A 26,309-nucleotide genomic window follows, 5' to 3' on the forward strand; every position below is an offset into this window, starting at 1 on the left:
TAAAAACCATGTTATGTGTGACAGCGACACGACTTCACTGCTGTTGTTCTGTCTGAACTGTGATGCACTCTGTCCTCCATCACTCCTACTGGAGACACGTTGTCTTATCGCCGTAATTGACCTTCTCTGCCCCGGCTCTCTGACAACACACTGTGCAGTTCTCTCTCATTTCTATAAATATACATAAAGTTTTCTATTTTTGTCATGAATCTATAAATAAACAGCACGCTAGGAAATTGCAAACATTGACTCTACTGTTTTTTTTTTTTTCTTTCCCACTTTCTTTGGGAACACTTTACGCATTATTTGTTTCGCACTACGAAAACCTGAATATAATCTGTCCCCCGGGGAGCCATCATTAGAGAACCCCGCAGGCATCAGGGGAGGGAGTGTGTGTGTGTGTGTGTGTGTGTGTGTGGGGGGGGGGGGGTCAGGAAGGAGAGAATCTTCACTTTTCCCTCATCGGAATTCAAAGCAGCTGCTCATCCAGAGAGGACGGGGAATTGAAGGTTTCAGAACAAAAGCAGCTTGATGGAGCAGAAGACCACTTTAAGGTCTCCTCTTCGTCTTCTTCTCCTCCACGGGTGCATTTTAAATGCAGTCCAATTTTCACGCCTGCCCGACCCGCACGAGAGCCAGAACCTACTTTAGCGAGGCGCCGGCCTCAATCAGAGAGCCTTTTGTGTTTTTCACGCTCGTTCGTCTGGGCTCCGTGGAAGCCGCTCCTCGTAGGCTTCACGCCTGCTTTTTCACCCCCAGAACGTCTGCTCAGCGCGTCCAGCCGCTCCGCATTGAGATATCGACGAGGGGCCGAGTCATTAAGGCGAGACCATTTCTATCAGGGCGGGAACACATTTGAGTTTGCATTCCCCGGCGAGTTTCCCTTAACGGGAATAATGGGCCTTAATGATTTACTGCCCGGGACATCGATCGCGACCCCTCTGTAAGCCACTGTACACCGACCCAGCACCACAGCACTCAGAGCCTTTTAGAGACTTTCATTTATTTATTTATTTATTTATCTTGGTTTCACGTTTGTTTTCCCCGCAGGCTGCGGGTAAATAGATTTAGAACAGATTCGGTCACGGCCAGAAGCGGCTCCTGCACTCCGCCAACTTGAGCCAGGTAACCCGTGGCTTCGTCGCCCACTTTCACGGAGCCCGACGTGATCAGAGACGCGACAACAAAGTTGAGTCGGGGCAATGTGGCCGTCGTCTGCGCAGGGAAACGGAGAGGGGGGGTATTTGTCTGATCTAATTTTGCCGGGGAGACCGCGAGGCTCCCTCTTCTCCACACCCAATTACACCTGCTCTTTTTCCAGCTCCACTTCAGCGAGCGCGCTCACACCCAGGCACAAAGACGGGCAAATAAACACGGGCGCCGCCATAAAGCCTGCGCATTGCTGACGGGCAAAAAAAAAAAAGAAATCGTTGGTGTATTTGCATTGGCATGAATTAATTGCTTCATGGGTTATGAGATTGAATTAGCTACGTGACGTGCCTGCTAAATGACCACACGCCTTTGATTGCCGCCTTTTAATGGAGCATATTTCTCACTGCCGTCATTGAAAAGACAGTTGCAGCACGCGTGAAGCAGCGCGCGTGAAGCAGCGCCGCGACCCACCGACCCGCCGACCCGCCGGGGCTTAATGATTCCTTTTATTAGCGTGTGAGAGATTCTAATTACGGGTTACACGTCGTCTTGATACGGATCTGTCGGTGTGCGCCGCATGCGTCTGACATGCATGGCTTTTGGGGAAGTTGTGCATCAGCCAGTGAAATATGACTTATTTTGCAGGGAGCCGCCGCTGCTGTGCTCTTTAGCAAGAGCCATTGCCTGCCTCGGGGTGAATCTGCTATCATACATATGCCTGCTTGTTAAAGGCTCATTCTCTAATATTCAAGGAGATCTATTTCATTCAGCAGTAGTGGGTTTTCTTATAATTTTACACAATTTTAAACAGTTTCATTTTCTATTGGTAAAAGCTTAATGTATGGCTCATAAATACATTAATAAAAATGTATACTCGCAGTACAATAAAAGTAATTAGGTTTTCCTCCCACGTAGGACGGTTCTTATTTATATATAAGATTATGCACAGAACTCTTTGGAATGCAGCCCACCTCACAGTGCGTTTCATAATTAGGATGAACACTCGCATCCTCAAATAAACCAACGAGGAAGAACGTGGACAAGGTTTGTGTTTGAAGGCCACTGTAGTTCACTGGCAAACTCAGGAGAGGGAGGGTGAGTGAAAGAGCGCTGCAATCTATAATGTAACCACTTGATGTTGCTGTTTCTTCCTCAACATCTCAGAATGTTTCACCCTTAACCTTTAAATAAGAAAACTATAATAAAAAAAAAAACTTAAAGAGGTAAAGTGGCATCACCTTCCTTCCTGAAACATCCAGCTTTCACCTGGACGGAACAGTGCACGTGCACAAGTGTGACAGTACCAAAAGAAATTGCACCAGGAGGACTTGAGAATAATCCCTCATACAAAACATCACAAATGCACAAACTTTTTCCCACTGCGGCTCACACTGGCATCTCCATAATCAGCAAAGGGGCTCAGCGCTTCGAACGAGGAATAAATTAAACCCACCGTCCATCAACTGCGCCGCTTGATTCGAGACCCCGACCTGCACGCGGAGATGCAGATTGTGGAAGGTCCCGGACTGACTGACAGCAGGCATCTGTCAGAGGTGGAGGCTACAGACAGCTGTCGGACAGCCCGGCTCATGAGCGATGAACGGGCGGGGACAAGAGGGCCGGGGGGGAATCCATCTCACCTTGAGACAGCTTCCATCAATCTTCCATTGGTGAGTCACCAAAGACACCCGTAGGTGGTGTCTCTTACCTCGGCACAATCGTTTCCCGTCCGTACTCGGACGACCGGAGGGGCTGCAGCGAATAGGAGAGGAAATGAAGGCGATGTTGGGGTTGCAAGCATCAGATTAATGGGATCATAGCGGCATTTAGAGTGGAGATTAGAATTACGAATTAAGAATGCAACCGGGAGATATAAAACTGTTGCCGGGCAGGTTGATGGAGATGGTGATTGTGACGGTGAGGAAGCAGTGGAGTGGACCCTGGGACGCTCGGCTTCCTCGGGGTTGATAGCGCGTCTCCGAGCGTGGCGGCTAAGATAACACCTCCTGCGGTTTGTTCTGGAGGGATGCAACACATTACACTATATGTTCTACCTGTCACAGTCGTGATGAATCATCTTCACAACGGGGACCGATGTAGAATAGTGAGTGGGAGGCAAAAATAAAGGAGAAAATGAAATAGCATTTGCAATAGCCTGGTTCTCCAGAAATCTGTGCCCAAAGGTAAAGCAGACTCAGAACAATAAATGGCAGTTTTTCAATATCAAAAGGCAGCATCTAATTCGTTCCACCTGGGCTGGTAGGGATACGTCTGTCTGAATGTATCTAAAAACTCGTATCCTCTCATCACATCCAGGAGATGTTGAGTCCCCGACGAGCTTATCACAGAGTTTGATATCAGCCTGCACTCCCACTCTTAGCCCAAAAAACAGAAAACGTATTTCCTTCAGTCTCTCCCTCACTCATCGCTCATGCTGCGCTGACTGTCCGGATGCCAGGGCTCCGCCGGAGCTTGTTAATTGCGTCGGGGACACCAGGTGCGTCTGTGAAGCAGTGGTGGTAATTGCTGCGGCGTGGCCTGAGGAGAGGGAGACAGCAGCTGTCTGACCTCAGGGTCCCGCCCCTCAGCCGCGCCGTTGGACACCAGCCTTCGCCGGTTGATGAGACAGATTGAGTAAGCATTTTTTTTTCTTTTTTTTTGCCACCGCCAACAGTCTGCCGTCGGCTGAGATTGAGCGGCGTCCTTGCAAGGCTTTCGTGAGGGCGCAGCTTAAAATTGCCCCGCGTGTTTTGTCCATTCTTCAAAGTTTAGGAGCGAATGTGGTTTGCGGACTAATAGGATGACCTTTACATTGCGGCAGGAGAACTGTGCTATCCCTTTGAGTTTATTTGTTTCTCCTCGCTCTGGTGGAGGCCATTCGAATGCCATCACTCAAAGTAATTTGTGGGTGCCGCGTCAACGGGGACGGTGGAATTTAAAAGCCGGCTGTTGCTCAAAAAAGGCTTTCACGCTCACGACTTATAGCGCCGGTCGGCTCCATTCATCAAACCGGCGTGTAAATTATCCCGAATTAGGCCAAAGTGCCGTTTAGCAGTAAACCATTGAAATCGCTGGAATGTAAATCATTTAAAATGTGCCACACTTTATCAACTCAGCTTTGGGCACAGCCTCACTCCCAAGGAAAGAGCAAAGCGATCCTGAAGGTCCAATGTGTGACAAGCCACACGTGCAGAGCTGAGAATGAATGATGACCACTGAGGACGAGTTCCAGTCAAGGTCGAAGGCTACTCGCGGTCATAAAGAGAGAAAGGGCTGAGATTCAAACCCCACTTGGGGAGTTTTTTTTCTGGAGGATTTTCCTCCCATCCTGAGGTAAAACTACGGCACATGTGCTGAACTGAACCTTTGACTGAAGCATCGGCTCCAGTCCACGACTCGCTTCCCTGGGGCTGCAACGTAGCTGCACCCGCTTCCCAGTGCACGGGTAAAGGGACACATTTCCTCCGGGTGATGAATGAGTCCACTCTGCAACTTCAAGGCTGCCCATGTTCCTGCCAAGATTCATCGTTTTAAAGCAACATTTCCCATGGTGAGCACACCTGTTTAGAATTGCATGAAAATCACAGGCGAGAGGCAAGACGGTATGCTTTTCCCCAACTGGACAAATGAGTTTGTGTTCTGATCCAGACAAACAAAGATGAATTTGAGAGGAACCGGCTCGTTGCCATGTCATGTTGAGGATGCCTTTTAATTTCAATCATCAACAATCTTTGTTGGTGTTCTTCAGAAAATGCGCCACTAAGGGAAAGGAGCACACAACAAATATGCCTTTTCACTAATGCAATTAGATTAGTGCAATATATAGTTACTATATGTACTTGTAGGTGACTAGAATGATGACAAATATTTCAAGTTGCAGTTGAGGGTCTCATGCCACAGGAACAAATATAAAGGGCGTCTCATCTAACGTTAAGAATATGAGTAAAGCTTCGGCCCCGCTCCCGTGCATGAACTGATTTGATTTCAGCGTCATCCAAAAAGCTCATCAGTGTTTTTCACTTTGTTGATATTCGCCCCCCCTCCCTCTGTTCCACCCGAGTGTAAAGATCCCTTTTTGTACTCGACGCCATCTGTTCTTTTCCGATTTCTTCGCGCAAAAAACAAAAAAAAAACAACAGCTCCTTTGAAGAAAGTCAGCGAGCAATCTTCAAGCAGACGCGAGCGTGATCACAGAGCAATGATAAGGCTTTTGTTGCTGGAAAGAAATTTTGCCCGTTGTAATGCATTTCAACAATTCCTGCACGCCTCTTGCACTGCTTGTCTACACTTTCTAGTGCAATGTGTCGTAACACTGATATAAAACTGATAGGGTGAAAAGGTGCATTTCTGTGTGTTTTCCGTCAGTTTGCTCGTGTGCCTCAATGAGATTAGATTTGTAAATTCATTTAGGATTTAGAGGGAAAAAGTAAAGTCAATATAGCAGAGACGGAAATGCCAACATCAGTGGGAATTACTTCAGTCAACAGGATTTTTTATCCATGCTGCATTACTGCTTGTCCTTGTACTTCCCGCCTACATGAGCCTGTTTCTCTGGCAGGCTCCCCACCCCATGCTGCGTGTTTGCTCACGGTGACGGCAGATGCCGTTCCCGCACACCAAAGGATGCGTCGTCATCTCAGCAATCGCCAAACCAAAGCCGCCTCTTTGCAGTTCTTCCTTAATTTCCTTAATAATTTCCCTTTTGGCCCCTGCATTTCTTTAATCGCCGCCCGCCCACCCGCGCCCATTAGATTTCCCATTAATGAGTCGTCACCTTTTCAGGGCCGCTGCGTTAAGCGACTCTTGCAGATGTGGCAGATGTGCTAATGACCCCTGTTCAGCAGAGGAAACAGTCTGAGTCTGTGATCTGTGCGGCTTCAAAACACGTCCACTGCACCGTCGTCTAGACGTTGCTCATTAAGCTCCCACAGAGAGACGTGTAACCAATGCAACGCACTGTAACGGGCAGTGGCTCGTAATGGAGGCGCACAATAAACATCCTTTTATTCATTTATGCCATAGGAGCAGAAGGAAAAAGAAATGAGAGTTAAATTATGTTTGTTTGTTTGTTTGTTTGAAATCAGGGAGTTTTACCGTTTTTTATGGTTTTCTCCTAAACTGGAGCAGTAAATTGGCGGAATTGATGCCTCCGCCTTCCGTGTTTGTGTTCTGCTTCCCTGTGTGTGTGTGCGTGTGTGAATGTGTGTGTGTGAGAGAGAGAGAGAGAGAGACAGAGGGAGACAGAGGGGGAGAGAGAGAGAGAGAGAATAAAGGTGTGGTCTCCAGGGGTGATATATCTCTGCAGAAAAAGACAGGGCTGCATTAAAAACGGAGCGAATCGTGTGAGTGTGTGTAAAGGTGGGATCTGAAATGCGCTGAGAGAAGCAGGTGGGTGGGTGGTGGTGGAGGTGGGGGGGGGGGGGGAGGGGGGGTGAGAAAAATGATAAACAAGGCGTGAGGAAGATTCAGGACCAGGATTCAGCTACAGATAAAAAAAAAAAAAAATGTTCTCTGATGTGGAGATAGCACAAACAACTGCGGTGTTTTCTTCTTCTTCCTCTTCGTTTTTGCATTCTCTGACTGCATCTCTCACACTCGCTGCTGTCAGTATCCCCAGCATCTGCATTCAGTCATCCCTCAGAGTCCCGACTGCACTCGCGCCTCCAGTTTTAACGGAGGCCAGACAATGCGAGGATGGAGACGAATGAAAAGTAATTGCGTACCTTGAACTGATGGCAGCGGCCTGACGCGTCAGGGCCACCGTGTGAAACAGTGGAGGGGGAGCGGGACTCGCATCTCAGGGCTGTGCAACACACACACACACACACACACACACACACACACACACACACACACACACACACACACAGCAGCGAGGGAGAGAGTGGGTCTGTTTGTGAGTCTGTTTGTGTGTTTTTTTGCTCTCCTTCAGATGCACCACAGAGGCCTGAAATCCTCTCCCTCTTCCATCTCATTGTCTCTCCAAAACAGACTTACATCCATTAGTGTTGGCAGGCAGGGGGGATTGAGACGAATGCGTTCCAATTTGAACCTCCCTTCGGCGTTCGGCCGGGTCCCCCGTGTGCACGCTGGCCTTGTGAAGTAAGTGCTGCCGCCGCTCGGCGGTGGCTTTGGCTGTTTCCAAGTGGCCCACCTGTGGACGGAATACCAAGCGCAGCGTCAATGAAGGGTCGCCCTGGGTTTTTATATCAATAGTCACGCCGGCGTCTCTCTCGCCTGCCCTTTGAGCAGTGGCGGTCAGAACCGGGCTCACCCCACCTCATTGACCCCACACCAGACAACCACTCATGATTGAGTCCAAAATCTGAAGACTACATTAACCTGAATTGCGCAGTTGCCAACGGGACAAGTCGAAATGACAATAGACTCGTGTCACCAAAACCAGTACGACCTCATCATAACACAATGGTTGCATCCACAAGTAAAGCACACACAGAAACTCCTTCAGATTACCAAGTTGAACTGAATCCCAACACTTCAAAGCTTCTTCAGAGCTGAAAGTGGAGAACCACAGCAAGTTTTGGGCAGCTAGAAAGTGTCAATGTAATCTGGATCCATTGAGTCATCTTGGTGATCCATGCAGTAAATTCTCATCTCCAGCTTGGAGATCTCTGTCTTCACTGTTCATACTTCATACCCTGTGAGGTAACGATCACCTCAAAGAGGAGTCTTGGAAAGCTACTCCAGTCTTCTCAGTATTCTAATGTTGTGGAAAAAGGACAAATTCAATTTAAGAAAAAACAAACAAAAACATATTAACTGCATGTGAGAGTGAAGCTGTGAGTCAATGCAACAAAAAACATCTTTCCCGCATATCCCAACGGCCACTTCCTGTCTCCTGTGGTCTCTTTGAGGTGGGGACTTAACAGAGCTAATTGAAAAGCTCATTTAAACTTCTTCCCACAGACCACAACTTGGGGAACAAGATCTGACTTCAACCCTGACGCCAGCAGTGGTGGGATTTAATGAGATTTTCACAGCTAAATTATCCTCAGGGAGACAGAGTGGCCCCCGTCCTCTTTGTCTCCAAACTGGCATTTTCACAGGACACGCTGAGATTTTAATGGCCTCGGCGACGGTATGGCACTGCGTCACCCTGACCGGTGTTGTGAAGGATGTCTGGATGGGCTCCAGCTTCTCAATCCAGCCGTATGCGAAATAATCATCTCGAGCGCGCTCAGCTAAGCTATTGTAGCGGCGCTGCGCTACACAGAAAGGCGCACCAATGTGGGATTTGGCCTCTCTGCGCCAAGGCGCTGAGGTGGCCCTCCTCCTTTGAGGATTAAAAATGATCAAAGCGAGGCTCATTCCACGCTCCGCCATCAGAGCGGGCGGGAAATTCCCATTGGCCTCCGCCATACACGCACGCGTGTACACACAGACAAACACAAACCTCTGCACGGGCCGGCAGTGTAAGCTTCAGATGTGCTCTGGAGAGCAGCCACCCAAACGCTGTATGATTATGCGCAGACATTCCTGTGATGTTTCTGTGTTTTCGGGTCGCCATGTTGGGGAGGCAAGATTACACTTCCTGCTGTCGCCACGCTTCGGAAGACGCTCCGCAACTCCCACAGCTATTAGAGGCTTCCTTGCGCTTCCTCGCGCTTGCTTTCCTCTTCTGTTTGTCACCAGTGGCGAACGCATTTCTTGAGTTCGGTCCTGCGATTTCTTTGATCACCGAAGCGGCGCTCGGCCAATGGACATCAAACAAATCACTGTCACTTGACTGAATTTTTGTTTGATTTTTTTTTTATTTTTCAGGGAGTTGCTAATGCGGCAGACCACCCATGAGTTACTTCGCAAACACTCCGACCCATTCCAATTCAAATTCCAGCGAGTCATACAGCCGCCTTTCAAGTTCCATGAAAAAAAAAAAAATTGGAACTTGTCACTTATCCCAAAATACAGGACCAAATAGTGTCTGCTTACTTTTATGTCTGATGTGAGTCATAGTTTTAACTAGCGTCAATATAATCTTGACTATAATTATGTAAATGTGTGCAAGGAACACTTGTCAGGCCCACGTAAAAAAACAAGGAAGACACTGCGCTGCACACTCTAACAGAATCCCAATATATTGAGCTTGGGAATAAATAAAATCAAATTAGAAAAAACAAGATGAAATTTGATCGCACCCTGCCAAGTGTTTGTTCTGGTTGGCGTTGAGTGTTACAGCACCTTTGTTCTTCAGCGCTGACCATGATTCATTTCCTGCTTCTCTCCATCCGACACTCTGACTCCACTTCTGCATTGCTTAATAGACAGATGTGCACCAAAAAGGGGGTTGAACTTGTATTTGAAAAGAACCATTTCCCATGATGCTTTACTGCTGGGGGCCCCGGCAGTGGTGGACTTTGAGCTGGTAATTCTTCACCCAGCGATCAAAGGCCTGCTTCTCAGCGTGTTTTTTGCCGCTCCCTCACCGCTCCTGTCGTCCAATCCCAGCAAGCGAGCAGACGGGTGTGAGTTAAAGCCACCCCCACCGCCCCTCCGACCCCTCCCCCACAGTGCTGGTACTGATTATCCCTGAGTCTGGCAGAACTTTCTGATCCCTCCCCACTGGCGGTCTGTCGCTGTGTTGCCTCTCGCCCCCTCCACAAAATTCCACTTCCTCATCTCACGGTGGATGTCCACGCTCGAGCCGCCGCTCTCAGGGTCCGTTGCTGAACCTTGGGGCGACTGCTCTTCCCCTCTGTTGAGTTTCTTGAGCCGCCTTTGAACTCCCCTGACGAACCGGGGGGGGAAAAAACCCTTCTGAACAGCCGTAACTTTCAGTCAAGTCCTGGTATTTCATGCTGCCTATCCGCCCAAACCCTCTTTGCTGGCGCCCATCTATATTCATGGGCCGCCTGACGTACGAGGCCATTACTTCCTGATCCGTCTTTCCTTTGTTCTCCGTGGCCTTCCGCTGCTCTTCTCATTCTCCTTCACACTTGGGTAGCTGGAGCGCGTCCCTCACCCTCTGAGGCCATGCCTGTTGTTCATTAGGGTGCTTTTAGTGGAGAGACGTTCTCAAGGTTAACTCACGACGGCAGAGACCCGTAAATTCTGGTTCTTTTCATCCAGCCTGCAGCGCCGGAGCAGCCCGGTGAAGAATGCGGCGCGGAAATGAGGAGCCCACTTTGGCCAATGAAAAACCACCTGTGATGGTCGGCCAAACGAATGTAGCCTGCGGGTGTGAGCGGTGGGACGAGTCAGAATGATTGCTGTAAAACAGACCCAGCCTGCTGGTTGCACTGGTGCCTCTTTTCATCTCAGCCTCGCTCCGTCACACGACCTCCCTGTCCCGATCCCCTCGTCCATCCCTCTGTTTATTGCACGTCACTTTTGTTGGCCCCCTGTGATGTCCTCCCTCCTTCCGCTCCTCCACCTTCTGCCTCCGTCCGTTTGGTCTCACTGTGCCCAGACTAATGCATAATAGAACAGACTCAGTTCCTTAATTATTCTTTGCTCCTGAGCCAATTTTTAATGTTGCTATTAGAAAACAGTTGCTGACCTGAATATGAAGAGCCTCCGTGATGGATTCCAGCCTTGTCAGGGGCTGTAAAAAAAGAAAAAAAAAAAGCCAGGTGGAAATAAAAAGGTGGGCAACTGCAGTAAGGCATTGTTTTTGTTTTTTGTTTTTGTTTTTTTTTCCGTCCAAAACAGTTTTTTGTCTCCTAAAATCTCTCATTCATAAATGACAAATGAATTCATCGCTCATTGTTCTCCCAAACCAACGAGCTGGCAAAACACAAAATTCATCTGTACTGTGCAAAACAACCACAGACCATTTCTGTTTTTCCCAACTCTGTGGTTTGGGTTTGGCAACATTTAAGCAAAACAAAGAAGTTTTCTAGGATTCAAAGAAACCAGATCTAACTGTCAGGAAATATGATATTTGTCCTTTTTTCCCCTCTGTGTTTGAAAGCGTTACTTACTTTCAATGACTGGTGCCCCTGAGGCTTTTTCCAGTGTTACAACCATGTGCTTCTTCTGCCTTCTCCTCATTGAGAATTACAAACTGAAAATGTTAAACTTAATAATATCAGGACTGCATAGAAACTATCACATTTTTGTGCAAATGGTCCGTAAAGAAATAATCTGAAAGACTTGACTGATAATTCCTTAATCTGCGCTGTGAGTTTGAAACCTATGGCAGTGTGAATGTCTCCTATTTTTTATTTCTACCTTTTCATCTTTCAGAGCAGGATGAAATCCACTAGGATCTGTTTTCAACCAGCACTTCTGGCAGCTACAAATGAACGCTTCCCTCCTGCAAAACTGCACTAATTAGTACAAAAAGCCGCAGGTTTTTCTCAGCAAGTTAAGAGTTTTGGGCTTAAAAGTCTCAGTAGCTGTGTTTGGCGAGTGTAGCACTGATATTCATGCCAGTGCACCTTTGTGATGATGTGTAGTAGCCTTTGTCCTCAGGTTAATATAAAAATGTCTCTTTCCTTCCCATACCAGTCTGTTTTTTGCTGCATTTAGCTCAAATCACCACTGTGGTCGCACAAGGTGCATCACAGTGACACCGCAGTGTGACGCACTTACCTCTGGTAAAGTCAGCTCCCTCTAATCGGGACCCCGTTCAAACAGAGGCGACAACAATTTCGCCATTTGGAGCAACATCCTAGACTGTAAACGCAACAGTTTATTTTGCCTGGAGGGAAGGGGAGAAACCTCGATGAGTGCTGCCTGTAAACGGGCGACTCATAATCACATATAAGTGAGGGAAAATTGCCGGTTGCACGGCTGAAGCTGACCGTGATTGAGGCTGTTATTTAGAAATGCCACTGGCTGTTGTGCACGGCCCAGCTGTGATGACAGACAATGGCGGCCGTAAGAGCAGGTTTAGCCACAGAGGCTTCATCCAGTCTCTTCCACCTTGATGTCAGAGCTCCAGCAGATCTTTAGCTGTCGCAAACAACTGACTGCTGCCGGGCTGCCGCTTCAGCATCGAGGCCTGGCGAGACATTCACTCAGAAATATAAGCATGCGCCAAGTGCCTGTCATTGTTCAGCTCAACAATAGTCTTCTTTTGTTTGTTTGTTTGTTTGTTTTTTCCCAATCCTGTCATGCCGGTTGGTGTGTTTCTTTGGATTGAATTCACATATTCATCTTGGAAAGAGCCCAAAGACATGGACGAACCACCTGTCTATCACATTAAGACGGACCAGTCAGATTTATTTGGCTTGTACAGATGGACTGGACAGATTGTGTTAGCTGCACATTACTCTGGAAGTGGATCTCGGGTCAAGACAGATCCAACACTATCAAGTCTGAAGTTCTTCATTTATTTATTTGCCAGTCCAATGTCTTGCACTTTCCATTGTAATCCTATTACACTGCTGCCCTCATTCCTCAAGAAGTCATCTTTTTCTTTTTTTTCTCTTTTCCCCCCGCATTTCAACATGTTGCATCACTTTCGGGAAAACCAGTTTAATTAGCAAAGTAATTGTTGATGCTGCAAGCATTTTCCTCTTACCTCTAAAATCCCCAATCAATATCTGTTCTTCATTTGATTCCCTGCCTGGGCCTTTTTTAGATTGACACGTGTGCAATGATTCAATTGCACTATCTGATGTCCCTGCAGCGCCCCGTACCGCACCTAACAAGTGCCGAAGGTACGCAGCCTTGATCGCACAATTGAATGATCACTGGATTGGTGCTCTTGAAAAAAGTATGAAGGAGATTTAAGGTGAACACAAGTGTGATGAAATTTCACAAACCGTAGTAAGGACGTGTAATTAGGCCCACTCAAGTGTTATAATGTGATTCCCCTGCACGAGCGCATGCAAGTCTGCCGTAATACTTGATCAGGGCCGTACGTCGCTCTGAATATTCGCAATCTGCAGTCATGGTCTTAATGAGGCAACAGAAACATTTACAAAAAAATGAATAAATAAATAAATAAATAAATAGAATCTTTAGCTAATTGTCCCTTGACGCCTCCTCCGTGTTTCCTCCCGTTAATCTATCATTCCTTGACTCACACCTCCGCCGTCTCCCCAAACTCAGATGGCCTTCACTTTGGCACGCTGGTTATTAAGTATAACGTGAATGTTAAGAGAAGCACACAGGAGCATGAAGCTACCATCGCTGGCCTTTTTAGGGGCCTTGGCATTTCGCTGTATCCTTGAAGGCAGCGAAACCTGACAAGTGCCCCGAGCGCACACGAGCTGCATTAGCTGCTCTGCTTTCTGAGCGCGCACTCCCGCTAAATTAAGTAAATATTGCCATAATTTATACTGACAGTGGACTCAGTGACTCTTTTAGTCAACGTTACAGCGCATTCAATCTAATATCCATACTTTCCGCATGAGCTAATCTGCAGTGCATTAAATATTTGTGGAGGATTGGGGGCAAATGTGTTGAAAACATGTTTCCTTTTTTTTGGTTTGTTGTTTTCAGTCACATCGACTCCTGATACTTTTCTTGCCTTGAGGTGTTTCACTCCTCGATGTGCATTCTTCCATTTCTTCACATTAGCACACACTCGCTGTGTGTGAGACTCTGGTTATACATCCTCCTTGTTTGATCTCTTGCTGAATCTCTCCTTCATTCTCTCTGTCTCTGTGCCTCCGGCAATGTCATCCGAGGTCGCAGTGATTTTCCCGTCTTTGCCACTCGGATCGTCTCTACACCTCTGAGTCATTTCACAAATTTGTCCCATAATTGGGTTTCTCCTGCGATTAGGTCAATAACAACCCTCATATTAGAGTTTAATGTCCCCTAATGGGTCCATGTGTTGACTTTTGGCTAATTTGGTCTTTCTATAGATGGGTTAAATTAATTGATGGGCATAACTGCTTGTCAATCAGTGTCAAAATGCAACATATTCCTGCTTGCGGGCCTCTCATACATAATTGCCCTCCTGCCAAACCAACAAAATAGCACATCCAGTTTCGCTTCAAGGATCAGGGTGTATAATGTTTGAAACCCCCCCAGGATTCACGTCAACAGTCACTCCCAGGGAGGAGTGTCACAAATAAACAAAGCTTTTTTTTTTTTTTTTTTTAATGCAGTGATTGTTTTCTCAGCAATTCTGCTGGAAAGGACTCTGTGTCTCTGCTCTGGTGTTGGTGCGGCGATTATTAAAATATTCATATCTGCCAACTGCAGGCTTCTCCGCAACGGCTGTGTTGTGCGCACGCGAGCGTGTACACACGCAAATAAAGTCATCTGACATCAGGGCTCATCATCACAAACGGAAACACATACAGGCCCGCAGGCATAAATGGGGAGAAATGGGGACAAGAGCACCCCGAAGAAGCTATCATGCCAGGATCTTTGATACTCTGTCATGCCAGGACCCTTCCCTTGAGTTGGAGTCTGCACTTGGCCTCGACTTGATAACGCCGGGTGTGAATGAATAAAAAAGGAGAAGGGGAAGATATTGGGACTCATCCGAATCGCATGCCTGCAGGTTAGCGCGCTGTCAAAGAGGAGGAGTCTGTTTGAAGAGAGGTTGTCTGTCTGCACACAGCTGCCGCTCTGCGATAAAGGCGAGAGGGCTCGATAGGTGAAGGCTCCCATCCTTTCAGCCTCTTTCAGATTCCGTTCAGCTAAATTGGCATCACAACATCCATATTAATGTTGCAGACTCTTCTGAAATTCTAAATCAATGTATGCATGGTTTATTAATACTTTAATTTGCCTTGTAGCAGTAATTAGAGTGGCAGTATGAAGTGTCTTCCTTCTCGACTTCCATCAAGACAAAACATCTGTTCAATCAGAGCTCTACTTTACTCCTGTGCCATAGCTGGCCGTGCCCTATTACATCCCACATTGAAAATTCAGATCACGACTTTCAATTAAAAAAATGTATCAATGTTGAAAAAAAAAAAACTATGGCTTTAGAAAGGACGTCAGCATTTCTGACTTGTGGCTCTGACTAATTAATTTTCTGTCCAAAAAAAAAAAAGAAACAAACAAAACAAAACTCCAAAGCCTCCAAGGTGATGCAACTCTGGGTAAACATTCAAAAACTGCAGCTGTTTGACAGAGGGAAAGTGCTCGAGGCAGAGCTTAAACGTGGACCGATTCCATCAAAGCAGCAGGTCCCAGCTTAAGGCGAGGAGACCTGGCACTGTCCTCGCATTGTTTCCTTCTTTGTTCTGGAAAAGGATTTGCTACAGTTGATTCAATAGGCCAAGCATTAACATGACAGAGTGGTGCAGCAGAGCAGAAAATTCTGAACTGGAAGGGGTAATTGGTAAAGAATGTTTTTGGAGGAAGAAGATAACAGCATCTGTTAAGCTCAGACTGATGTGGCATTCCAACTTTTCCTTTAAGTCATCAGTCAGTTCGTATCTGACGTTTAAGTCGAACAGTGACTACTTGCTTTTTTTGCAGCCCCACCGGCCCACTGCGCGCCACACAAAATGTTTTGAACAGTGATGTGTCTTTATTCTGCCAGTGAAACTGATAAATGGGGTTGATGCATCCTTTATTGGTTATTTGTATGATGTCACAAAACAGGTCTGGAATCAACCCCCAGCCAGCTCATGGGTGTTCACTTTGCAACATGTCCAGCCACATGTTTGGATTTTTTTTTAATTGGAAGTTTGAGTGGCAGGCTGTCGACAGAGGGCACACACTGTTTTCTACAGACACAATATGGGTTGAAAAGTCGATACATCATTTTTTTTACAACACATGACTTGAGCACAAGCGCTCATTCTTTAATTCCAGCAAAAAGCATGGAGTGGTTATTGTTAAAAGCAGTGGAGTTTCTCCAACTTTGATACCAGATCCTTTCACAAACAAAACAACGTTTTTGAGACGTAAATCTCTGCTTAGCGCGGAGATAAACACCATTCCTGAAACGTAACGGCGCGGGGGGATTAGCTGGTGGTTTCGCCTGCCAACCAGCCACGGGGCCTTCAGTGGTCCCTCGTCCTACTCTGGGAACCTCCATCCCGCACTGGCCGCCCTCGGCTCTCCGGCTCTCTGCCTCCGACTCCGCCTCTCGCAGCACCGACACTCGAGCGAGCAAGCGACGGATCGAATCCTCCTGCTTCCCTCTTGAAAAACCACCTTCCATCTACAGCCTGCGATCTTTAAGTCCAAACTCCGATCCGAGCCCCCGAACGCCGACAGTTTTTTTTTTGTAGTTTTTCTCGAAACGGGAGGAGGGGAAAGTGGAACTTTAACGGGAGGAGTGCAGCTGCCGCGTCGCGGGAAGTTTTTCTTCTCCGCCCCGAGTTTTGTGGCCCCGCGGCGGGGTAGGACTCAGCGGACAGGCCGTGAGAGGTGTGTGTGGGGGGGAGAGAACCGAGCCTGGACCATGTGGATCTGGTACCTTCTGCTCGGTTCGGGTTCCGGCTCAAGGACCGTCGGTAAGTTTCACGCTTCCACGGTCACCGCGCTGATGTGACGTCGCTGCCCGGGTCCAGTGTGGTGGTGGTCGGGAGGGAAGTGGTGGCGGCGGCGGTGGTGGGGGAGTCTTGCAAAAGCTGCGGCGGGGTGTTTGTTCTGTGCTTATTATTTCACTCTGAAACGAGATAAGTCGCCCTCGCTGGTCAAACAGAACGACTATTTACCATTTGCATCGACCGATCGCCTGTATCTTTGCAAACCCGCGGGAGTTGCGAGCTCCTCGAGTTCGATCATGCGTGTCGAGCTGCTTCACTGGCGGTGGAAGAGAGAAAGGTCCATGTCAGCCCTGAGCCTGGATATGTACTTTGTTTCTTTCCTTTGCCCCGTTCACCCTTTCAACTGTGTGTTTTGCTTTTTGGGGGAGATGTTGAGGTGGGGGACAGAGTGCCGGGGCTCCGGGTTAAGTTATGGCCAAAAGGTTGTTGACAGGACAGTGTTGACAAGTCAATCTGTTCCCCCGGAGCCGTCATGGCAGCTGGGGGGGGAGCTGCCCCGGGGGGAGGAGGGTGACGCTCGGGAGGCATAACGTTTCCCCTCGGGGAACAGCTGCTGGCTGCCTGGCTGCATGGCTGGCTGGCTTGGTGGCTGGCTGGGTGTTTCACTGTGTGCAGCTGCAGATTTGCAGCTTCTGTCCCGAGCTGGGACTTTTTTTCACCCGCTGGTCGCCATTATGAAAACAAACAAACAAACAAACAAACAAACAAAAGAACATCGTCATGTGTCCGTGTCCATGTGTCCTGGGATTTATGATTATGTCACTCAGTGCTGTATGAACACTATGGCAAGGCAATAAATTGTTCACAAGTGATATAAGTAAATCATTTGTCTTGTAAGGTCATGTGCTGATTTTTCTGCAACCTTCCCTGATAAAACGTGACTATTTTTTATTTTTTTTAAATGAAGTCAGAATTGGTTATTTGATTATACAGTTGCATCCTGGTCTTTTTTCTTTAAAAAAACAAACAAAAAAAACAAAACAAAACACTATACTATATGCCCTGTATCAGTATCAGCTTCTTTCCCATTTGACTGTTGGGGGTCACATGGCACCAAGCAAACACGTATTATATACAAGGAGTTCATGCACAATGCAAATGGAACTAAGTTAGTGTGATTGTTTTCACAGGCAAAAACCACCCAAATGAGACCCGCAGCACCAAGGTCTCCGTTTCTCTTTGTCGTTCTCATCGTTTTCAGCAGTTCCAGTTTATTGCCATTGTGTTTGCTTGGCATCCTCTCTTCTGCTCGGCTCTTGCAAGCCATGAGAATGGATTACTTCTACTAATTCCTCTACTAGGCCCACTATGTTACTTTTTCTTTTGCTGTGTTTCTATTTACAGTTTTTGGATATTCCCTCAAACCTCCACCCACTTCCTGTAAACAAGCAACACTTCTAAGATGTGGCTGTTCAGATTTTAAGACCCTTGAGCAAAGGAAATGTACGGATAGTCAGTGTTTGTTGTGTATTTTCCAGCGGGCATGTTTTCCATGTGTCTGTGTGACTCTTGGTCATTACACAGAATATTTAGCTTGCCACACCCCTCCCTGGTTTGCTAAAATGGGTCAAGCGGGTATGCACATTATTTATGACAGGCAAGAATATTACTGTAGTTTGTTCTTGTTGTGTGAGTGTTTTTACTTTACTTTTTTTTTTTTTTTTTTTTATCTTTTGAAAATCGTTTCAAGGTAATATCAGTTGAACCATGGATGTATTCCTGTTAGAAGTGGGCAATGCTCAACATGTGTTTGACCCAGATCCTCAATATTAGTCATTGACATTAAATTGGGATTTGGAAAAAACCCAAAACAAAAACACATGTTGGCAAATGGGCTGACGGCTCAGAAGTGAGGGAATGGAAATGCATGTCATCATAGAATGTTCAGAATTGTAAAGGCAATTTTGTCATTATGAGATGCAACAAACTAGAGTTAAAAATAACATTACAATGTGTGCAATGATACAAGGTATCAATAACCGTAATAATAACAAGTTGCAATGCTGCAGAACTATTCAAACATGAGATGCAGTTGGTTGACCCCATCCACTCATCATGCAACAACTGAAATGACAAGGGTGTGTAAATGATGGACAGATGCCAACAAGCCTTGCACCAAATCTACAAATTACATCTCAGTAAATATTGTTTTGAAATGACAACAGACTCATTTATCAGAATGTTAGAAAACACGGTTTCAGTAATTGCTGCTGTAACTCGCTAATGGGACGCAAACTGAGTCTTGCAGAGAATTCGCTGGTGTGCTGCGACATTAATAACACAAAGTTAGCGCGACGGCCATGTTTTACATGCTTAAATAGCCGATGAGAATCGAGTGCGCTGCATGAGCCGTGCAAGTAAAATTAAAGACTACGAGAACGTCGCAGTCAAAAATTGTTTTTGAAAAAGTGCCATAAGTTCAACAGCTGTAGCCAAAAGCATATCTCTCCATCCAAAACGCTCTCACTCTGTGGTTTTTCCTCATTTTAGATGATTATAATGTGCACTTTATGCTGATCACAGGTAGTTTTACTATGTTTATGCAGCGTCAGTGATGGACATCGTAAACATAAGGATCTTGCTCGAACGGAACACAGTCATTGCTCCAGTCTGAATTTGTACAGGTTTTTTTTGGTTGTTTTGCCTTGAACGCCTTCTGAGGAGACAAACTATGAAACTGAGCCACTCAAAAACATTCTCTTGCGAAACAGGCTGTGTTTATGGCAGCCAGCAAAAGTACTGAAGTGTTTGAGCCTGTGTGTTGGAATATGCACCTGGGGAATCTTTAAACACATTGTAGTACAGCAGTGGAGAAGATAAAGGTTTACTGCAGTTTTACACCTGAGAATGTTGCTTGTTAGGGGATCAACGTTGTGATATCTATGGCAGTCTGGCTAGCACACATTTCGTTTGATTGTTTTTTTTCCACCCGGGGCTGTCTGGATCAGATATGCTTGAATGTTGCTGTGATGTGATAAAATACAATCCCCTGCGTCCTCCCAAAGTTAATATGACATTTTGCAATCCTTAAACCACGACTAGTCTGTTTAGAACTGACGTGAGATGATGCAGAAAGAGTTGGAGCACGGGGTTGATTCAATTATTCCTTTAATTGTGAAAAGGCAGTTGGTGGAAGATGTGGAAAAGAAATCTGGATGACTCATAATTTTATGCTCACGGCTCAGAGTTTCAATTCTTCTGATTTCTCCAAACAATAATCAACTGTGAGAACGCAGATCTGAGTTCAACTTAGGGAACCCAAGTTCATCAAGAATCATTATTTATTTCTTTTGAATTAAAGATTCAGCAGAAATGCCACTTTCACCACTGTTTTGAAGTGTAGAATCATTTATTTATTGCAGAACCAGCTCTTGTTTTTGTGCCTTTTACTATTTTTTATTTTATTTATTTGTTTACGATTAGCTGAGAGTTGAGGTTATGTTAGGTAAACAGTAAATAGAAATAGTACATTTTTAAACACCACCACAACAGCCACTGCTGGACTTGGTAGGACCATCAGGGTTCACTGTGTAAATGCAGAGCGGCTTCCTTCTGCTGTTGCGTTACTTTTAACTTTATTTGTGTGTTTTGACTGGCAGAGATTAGAGAATTATTTTCCCTCAAATCCAGTGAGGATCCTATCATTTCCACCATCACTGGGAATTTGCCTTTGGAATTGGAATTTCATGTTTAAACACTTTGGAACATGTTAGAAACTATGTCATCTCTTTGCTTTTTTCACCCAAGTGTTTTTAATTATTACTCATGCTTTTAAAGTTTTTAAGTTCCTTTTTATGCTAGTAAGACCTTCAACTAAACTTTTTCTCTCTCTCGTTCTCTCTCTCTCTCCATCTGCCGTTGGTATTGGTTTGGTCTCCATTCTCTTTGAGCATCTCTCATCCATAAATCATGTGCTGTTAAATATTTCATAAACCCTGAGGAGAAAAAGAAGAAGAAAAGGTTAGGAGACATTTCATATTGATTTTGGATCGATGTCGGCTAATTTGCGCTGCACTGATGTGGAGGTTTTATTAATCCCTGGTTGCCTGGCATTGACTCAGCATGTCTTTAGATGTAAAGATCAGAACTCCAGGCTTCCATGAATTGCCTTCTTGCAAGAGAGACGAACCTGTAGATTCCTGTAGCATGCGGTGCTTTTGTTGTCTAGCTTGCACGGTGTACGTGTTGCATTCACTGTCTAACCTTTGCCTTCTTATTCTGGCAATTGCTGTTCCCACTGGAGTTGATTTAAGATGTGCTGAGAAGTTTGACTGACAGTGAAGCCCAATCACTAAATATTCTTGGACCAGCTTTGGGTTCACTTTAGTTTGCCAGTATGCCAGTGGTCCAACTAATGATCTATTTTAAGATACATACTGTATGTCTTTTCTCTTTTGGTGAGATGAAACATAGTTCCTTCAATAACTGTCCATTTTATGCCACTGATTCAGTTTTGTAATGAGATACCCCCTCAATAAAACTAAATATATTTTAATTAATTGTAACTTTAATTTCCAAACAAATAAAGGATAAAGAAAGGCCAAGCAAAACCACACAACCATGACAGTTCCTTTAGGATCAAAACACCACAGTTAACTTTGTCACCAGTGTGTATTGGGCTTACTGGTTTCCTGTTTTTGATCCAAAGCAAAAATGTTTTCAACTTGGTTGGCTGAAAACTGACAAGAATTCCCCTTTTGTGTTGCCTGCTCGTGGCCTCAGGTAGCTCTTACCTTTCACCCGCTACATGCTGCTGGCACTGAGCCTGTGGAGGAGCTGACTGGAGGGGGAACTCCGACACAGAGCGTAGGCAAAAAGAGCGCAGAGGCAGTGAGCCCGGAAATTATGTACAAACATGTCTCAGCATAGATATTTATAAAAACTTTTTGTAAATGTGAATTTGGTTTAGGTGCTGTGACGGCAGCAGCCAAGTCTTAAAATGGAACCATGCAGCAAGGTCAGCAAATATGATTGCAGTTGTAAGTGTATATTATAGGTCCATAATGCAGTTATCCTGACAGGTTGTGCAGCTAGACATGAAATGGAAAGTTCATTTCACTGAACTGTGACATTGAAAATGCGGTCGCTGCAACCAATCACGTCTGATGTTTACCGTGCGTGAAACTTAAATCATGGAATTAAACAGTTAAAGCCACATTCACTTTCAAATGCACATTGTTATGCTTTAGAAGTTGTTTTTTTTCTCTCATCAGACATTCAATGTTTTGACCAGGATGACAGTTGATGCTGTTTGTAGAGTCATTATTACTTGAAATATTCTTTCTTAGTGCCTTATTTTGTCAATCTAGGCTGAGGCATAGCGTGTTTTGTTGTTTAGTGCAGTGGTAGTGCATGCTAATGGTATTAATAATTTATTCATTTTCTCATAATGCGCATACATAAATGTACATAAATAACTACACTCAGCTGTTAGGGTGAGAAATAAAGTATGCAAGGATATAAATAAAAATGTTAACATGGCACTGACTGCTGTTTCTATTTTCGTTCTTGGGCCGTAAACACCTACACATGCAGCGCTGTGCTCATACATTAGGATAAGTGCTTGGCATGTTAATGCGTCTACAGCTGCGTTTCCATGACGCCTAGAATTGCGTAAAACCCTAAATATTGCAATAAAAAAAAACTGGTAATGGAAACGCCTAAACTTCTTCATTATCGGGCAGAATCATTTTTTGCAATTGTGAGGTCTTGAGTGGAATCACAGAATTGTGCAATTTGAGCGAAGACATATGAATATCTTGTAACTCCTATAACTTCCTCGTTTGACAGCCAACCGTGTGATGAAGTGCTCGTGGGGGGAATGCTGGCAAATCGGAGTAAAATTTGGAGTGTACGCTATTGGTCACATGTACTTGATGTGATGTGCACTGAAATGTATTTTCTGCTGCCATCTGAACCGTCTCCTGCTGGTTGGCACTGTGCAGATGCTGTTTAGATGCTGTGCAGGGCCTCGGGGACCAGATCCAGATGATAGGATGACCTTCATGTGTCAGGTCATATTCTCTTTTTGTGCCACAGAGTATTGACTGAAAGTGTGTAGATATGTGCCAAGACCACTTGCAGTCAGAGCCCGAACACAAAAATAGGGAAAGACAGTAAAAACACAACTGTAGCCTAACAGTAAATTCGAAAGGGCATGAATGGAATTTCAGGGAAAAACAGATTTTATTGGGTCTGAGATAATGACGGTGGCATGACGCTGAATAATTTAAAGATGAATCATCTGTGGTTTTATCTCAGTGGAGCCGAGCTGTCAACGCCGAGTGGATTACTGTCAATCTGTTGTTTCCCAAAGTTCCGAGCCCCTTGAAATGTTCCACCTTGAAGTTGTAGTTTCTCTGCTGGTGCCTTCTGCCGGCAGACGTTGGGGAACCAGCTCTCTGATTTTGGATGCGGCTACACAGAGATGAATTCCTTCGTCAGGAGCTTCCTCAGCACTTGGCGGTAGTTTTTTTCTTTTCTCTCCACATTCGCGGGTCACCTTGGCTCCCCTCCCCAACTTTTATCTTCAACCGCCCTGACCCCATCTGAGAGAGGCGAGTGCAGCACTGCCTGTGTCCCCTGTGTGGCTCTGCCTGCTGCTCGATGGAGGACGAGCCGTGGCAGGCTGACAGCTGGCTCCCCCGCTGTCCCCTGTGATCAGCTGTGTGTCTCTGCTGCCACTGTGGCGGGCCAGCGTGCGCTCCGACAGGCTATTCTGGACCGAAATTCCAGCATCCCTCCGTCAAAGCAAACAAGCGCTACCTTAAAGGTCAGCAGAAACCTGGACAGACACACAGATAACAGCGGGGGCAGCTGGCCTCCTGCTTGTTTGTCAACCTGCTGGTGCAGCCGCTGCTTTTGCTATATGTGGATTTGTTGTACGTGAAACGCAATCAGGTTTGATGTGTTTGGGTCTTGTGACTTTATTCTTTGAGTTGACCAGTGCACCAACAACAACATTTTGGAGTGACTTATTTGGTTACACAAAGCAAGTGACAGAGCTCCTCAATCACCCCTGACACATCATCTGATTGCTTGCAGAAAATCAGCACCCTGCACCAGCAGCAAGTAAACAGCCTGCTACATTTTCGAACGAGGCTTTTGCAAAGCTGCAGCAAACACAGACGCAAATGCCGTTGCCATCAATCAATTGTGCAGCACTAATTGACATAAAATGCGCTGATTGACCATCAGTGACAATGAGACTTTGGAGATTGTTTGCAATATCTGATGATAATGCTGGAATGTTATTGTTAGCGGAACAGTCATCCTCCAATAATAGTGCCTATCAGCTCTCATATCTTCCTGTGTGACGGCAACTTAAGAATTGTGCCGTAATCGTAGTTTTTAATCATTCAGGCGAGTTTTCCATCCCCGCCACCTGCTGCAGAGTTTCTCATTTGGTTCCATTTGAAAATCTAATCATAGTCAAAGTGCTCATTTGGACCAGATGTAGGTTTCTTTCAGGTTCTGTGTGCAAACACTAACACTCTGTGGCCTTTGTTGAACAAGATTTGTAACAATTCACATGGAAGAGATTTTCAATCAACTCCCAGCAAGATCACTTTCATTTTCTGAATGTATTGTTTGTTTAACAATACTGATCTGGAAGATAAGTCTTTTTTTCCCCCCAAAGATTGTAATACGAAAACACAGAATAACCCTTTTATAAAAGTAAAAAAATTAAAGGCAGGAATAAGTTAATGAGTTTTGAATAATTTACTGACTTGGGTCCAACATTATTAGAGCTGGCAGCTAAGACTTTAAATGTCAAAAACAGCCCAGCAGCCCTTTTCACTTCCACCCAAACATGATCAACAGAATTTTTACTCACACACCAACTTCAGTCTTTTGTGTACTTGTGTTCACGGCAGGCAGTGAGAGGCAGCCGAGCAACTGACAAGATCAATTGCAGTTCCTCTGACTTGAGATAATTGCCTATTTGTTACAATTAATCTCAGCGCTCAGTCTCGAGACCTTTGGTACCGATATTGAATTTCCCATCTGCAGAGATTTATTTTTTTTTAATGTGTGTTCACTAATGGCAGGGGTGAAAGTGAGCTCAGGTGATTTCCTGTCTTTCTAAAGGTGAAGTGAAGCCCAAGATGACAGCTGACTCGTAGCGCAGACGCGACACGACGGGTCAGGTCGCAGTCTTCGCCCCTCCCAAGTGTGCACACACTCTGATTTCCCGCCCGTCTGTCTGCCGCGCTTCACTCTTTCTATGTGTGTATTTTCGCCGGTGTAAAAGATGCAGTGTGCGCGTTGGTTCGCTCGCTCGCTCGGCTTGAGCGAAGGGTAATCCTCTCTTGGATGGGAACCAGGGGAGGCGAGGCGCTCATCCTCACAGAAACTAATCACCTGATCCCGTCTGCGGGTTTACAGAGGCATTCTCGCCAGCTAAAATCAAATGCAAAGCCCATGTTAATTGCCTTAATGCCGCTTCCCCGTCAACTGCGGATTGGCAGCAGCTCCGGGCACCAAAATGAATTATTTTCCCCTCTCGTTCCATGAATACCAAAGACGAAAGGCAGGCTCAAAGCTTCTTAAGAATGAAGAGCTGGAAGACATTTTTCCCCCTCTAATATTTTGAGCTAGGAGGAGCAGGAAGAGAAGTGTCGGTTGGGGGGGGGGGGGGGGGGGGGGGTAGGATGAGAGAGGATGTTGGTTAGTCCTGAAGTGGCAGCAGAGGACAGGGAGTCCAGGTCACTATTGGGCCGGAGGAGGTGATCCTGCCCGGCTGTACTGTAATGAAGTCGGCCTGATCGCAGAAGCTTTTAATGAGAAGCTGCAGGCCCAAGATTTAACTAATTTCTTTTATGTCCGGGATGATTTGTCAGCCTGGCTGTCGGGAGACTAATGACTTCAGATACTTAATGAAGGATTGGTGGGATTTTCTTAAGAATTGGACAGAGCTTCATATCGAGGCACTTCAGAAGTGAGTGTGCTCTGGAGTCCAAGGCTTTTGATGTCGTGACAGCAGGCTCCGGCACGGTGATCAAAAGCAGTGGCTGTGACAAGTATTTGTATTTGCAACTTTTTCTTCCTCGGGTAAGTATGAGTGTGTTGACGGTTTACATTGAGTTTCTTTCATGATTGTACGGTGGAATCATCTGTGAACCAGACTTTTTCTTTAATTGAACTTTGGATGAAGGACCAGCTCGGTTTTAAAGATCTTAAAGACTGTCTTAAAGTGGCTAAAGTCTGTCTAAAGTATATCTAGTTAGTACTAGACCCAAGTCTAGACATTTATTTTGGGTTTCTTCTTCCTTTTATCAGTACGAAAACCTTAACTTTTGCATCCAGACCAGCACAGTGAAAGACAAGGACAATAATTATAGTAGTAATAATTAGAGCGGTACACTTCTTTACCTCTGTATCCCTAAGACATACCCAAGACAGACACCCAAGCTCTTTGTGCAGGGGAGTCAGTTTTCATCCTCATGTGATTCTCCTCGCACCGTGTCCGCCATGGGTCAGCGGCTCATCCGTCCTGGAGGAACTGCAGTAAAGCAGCTGATTATGATGGATTATGATAGATTCCTCCTTGGCTGACCTCACCTCTGCACCCACAAACACATTCTTTACACACACACACACACACACACACACACACAGTCGTGTGCAGATGTAGCTCGACACTATCTAATTTGAAGTCACGTGCAGTCAAGGACTGTCGCTCAGGTCATTCTTTCACACATCTCAACAGCAGCATGGACCTTGTACTGACACTTCTATGCACCGGTACAAGGATCCTTCTATATAGTCACAAAC

At 45.7% G+C, this 26,309-nt stretch overlaps 2 protein-coding genes across 4 annotated transcripts in view; both read left to right on the forward strand.

The window, feature by feature from the left end:
- Positions 1–243, forward strand: part of trim44 (tripartite motif containing 44) — a 38,814-nt gene extending 38,571 nt beyond the window's left edge. For all 3 annotated transcript variants that reach the window (XM_076050207.1, XM_076050206.1, XM_076050208.1), the window contains exon 6: positions 1–243. This exon is cut by the window's left edge and continues 1,684 nt beyond it. The gene's annotated coding sequence lies outside the window, so the exon portion shown is untranslated.
- Positions 244–15,736: 15,493 nt separating this feature from the next.
- ldlrad3 (low density lipoprotein receptor class A domain containing 3) overlaps positions 15,737–26,309 on the forward strand; it is a 64,388-nt gene continuing 53,815 nt past the window's right edge. Inside the window, exon 1 of the mRNA XM_076050218.1 lies at positions 15,737–16,496. Within this exon, the coding sequence (XP_075906333.1) occupies positions 16,445–16,496 (52 nt within the window). The 5' untranslated portion in view covers positions 15,737–16,444. The remainder of the gene's footprint in view (positions 16,497–26,309) is intronic.

The sequence above is a fragment of the Nelusetta ayraudi genome, unplaced genomic scaffold (genome assembly GCF_046127955.1).
Source record: "Nelusetta ayraudi isolate G7.1 ecotype Tasmania unplaced genomic scaffold, CSIRO-AGI_Nayr_v1 ptg000125l, whole genome shotgun sequence".
Taxonomy (NCBI): domain Eukaryota; kingdom Metazoa; phylum Chordata; class Actinopteri; order Tetraodontiformes; family Monacanthidae; genus Nelusetta; species Nelusetta ayraudi.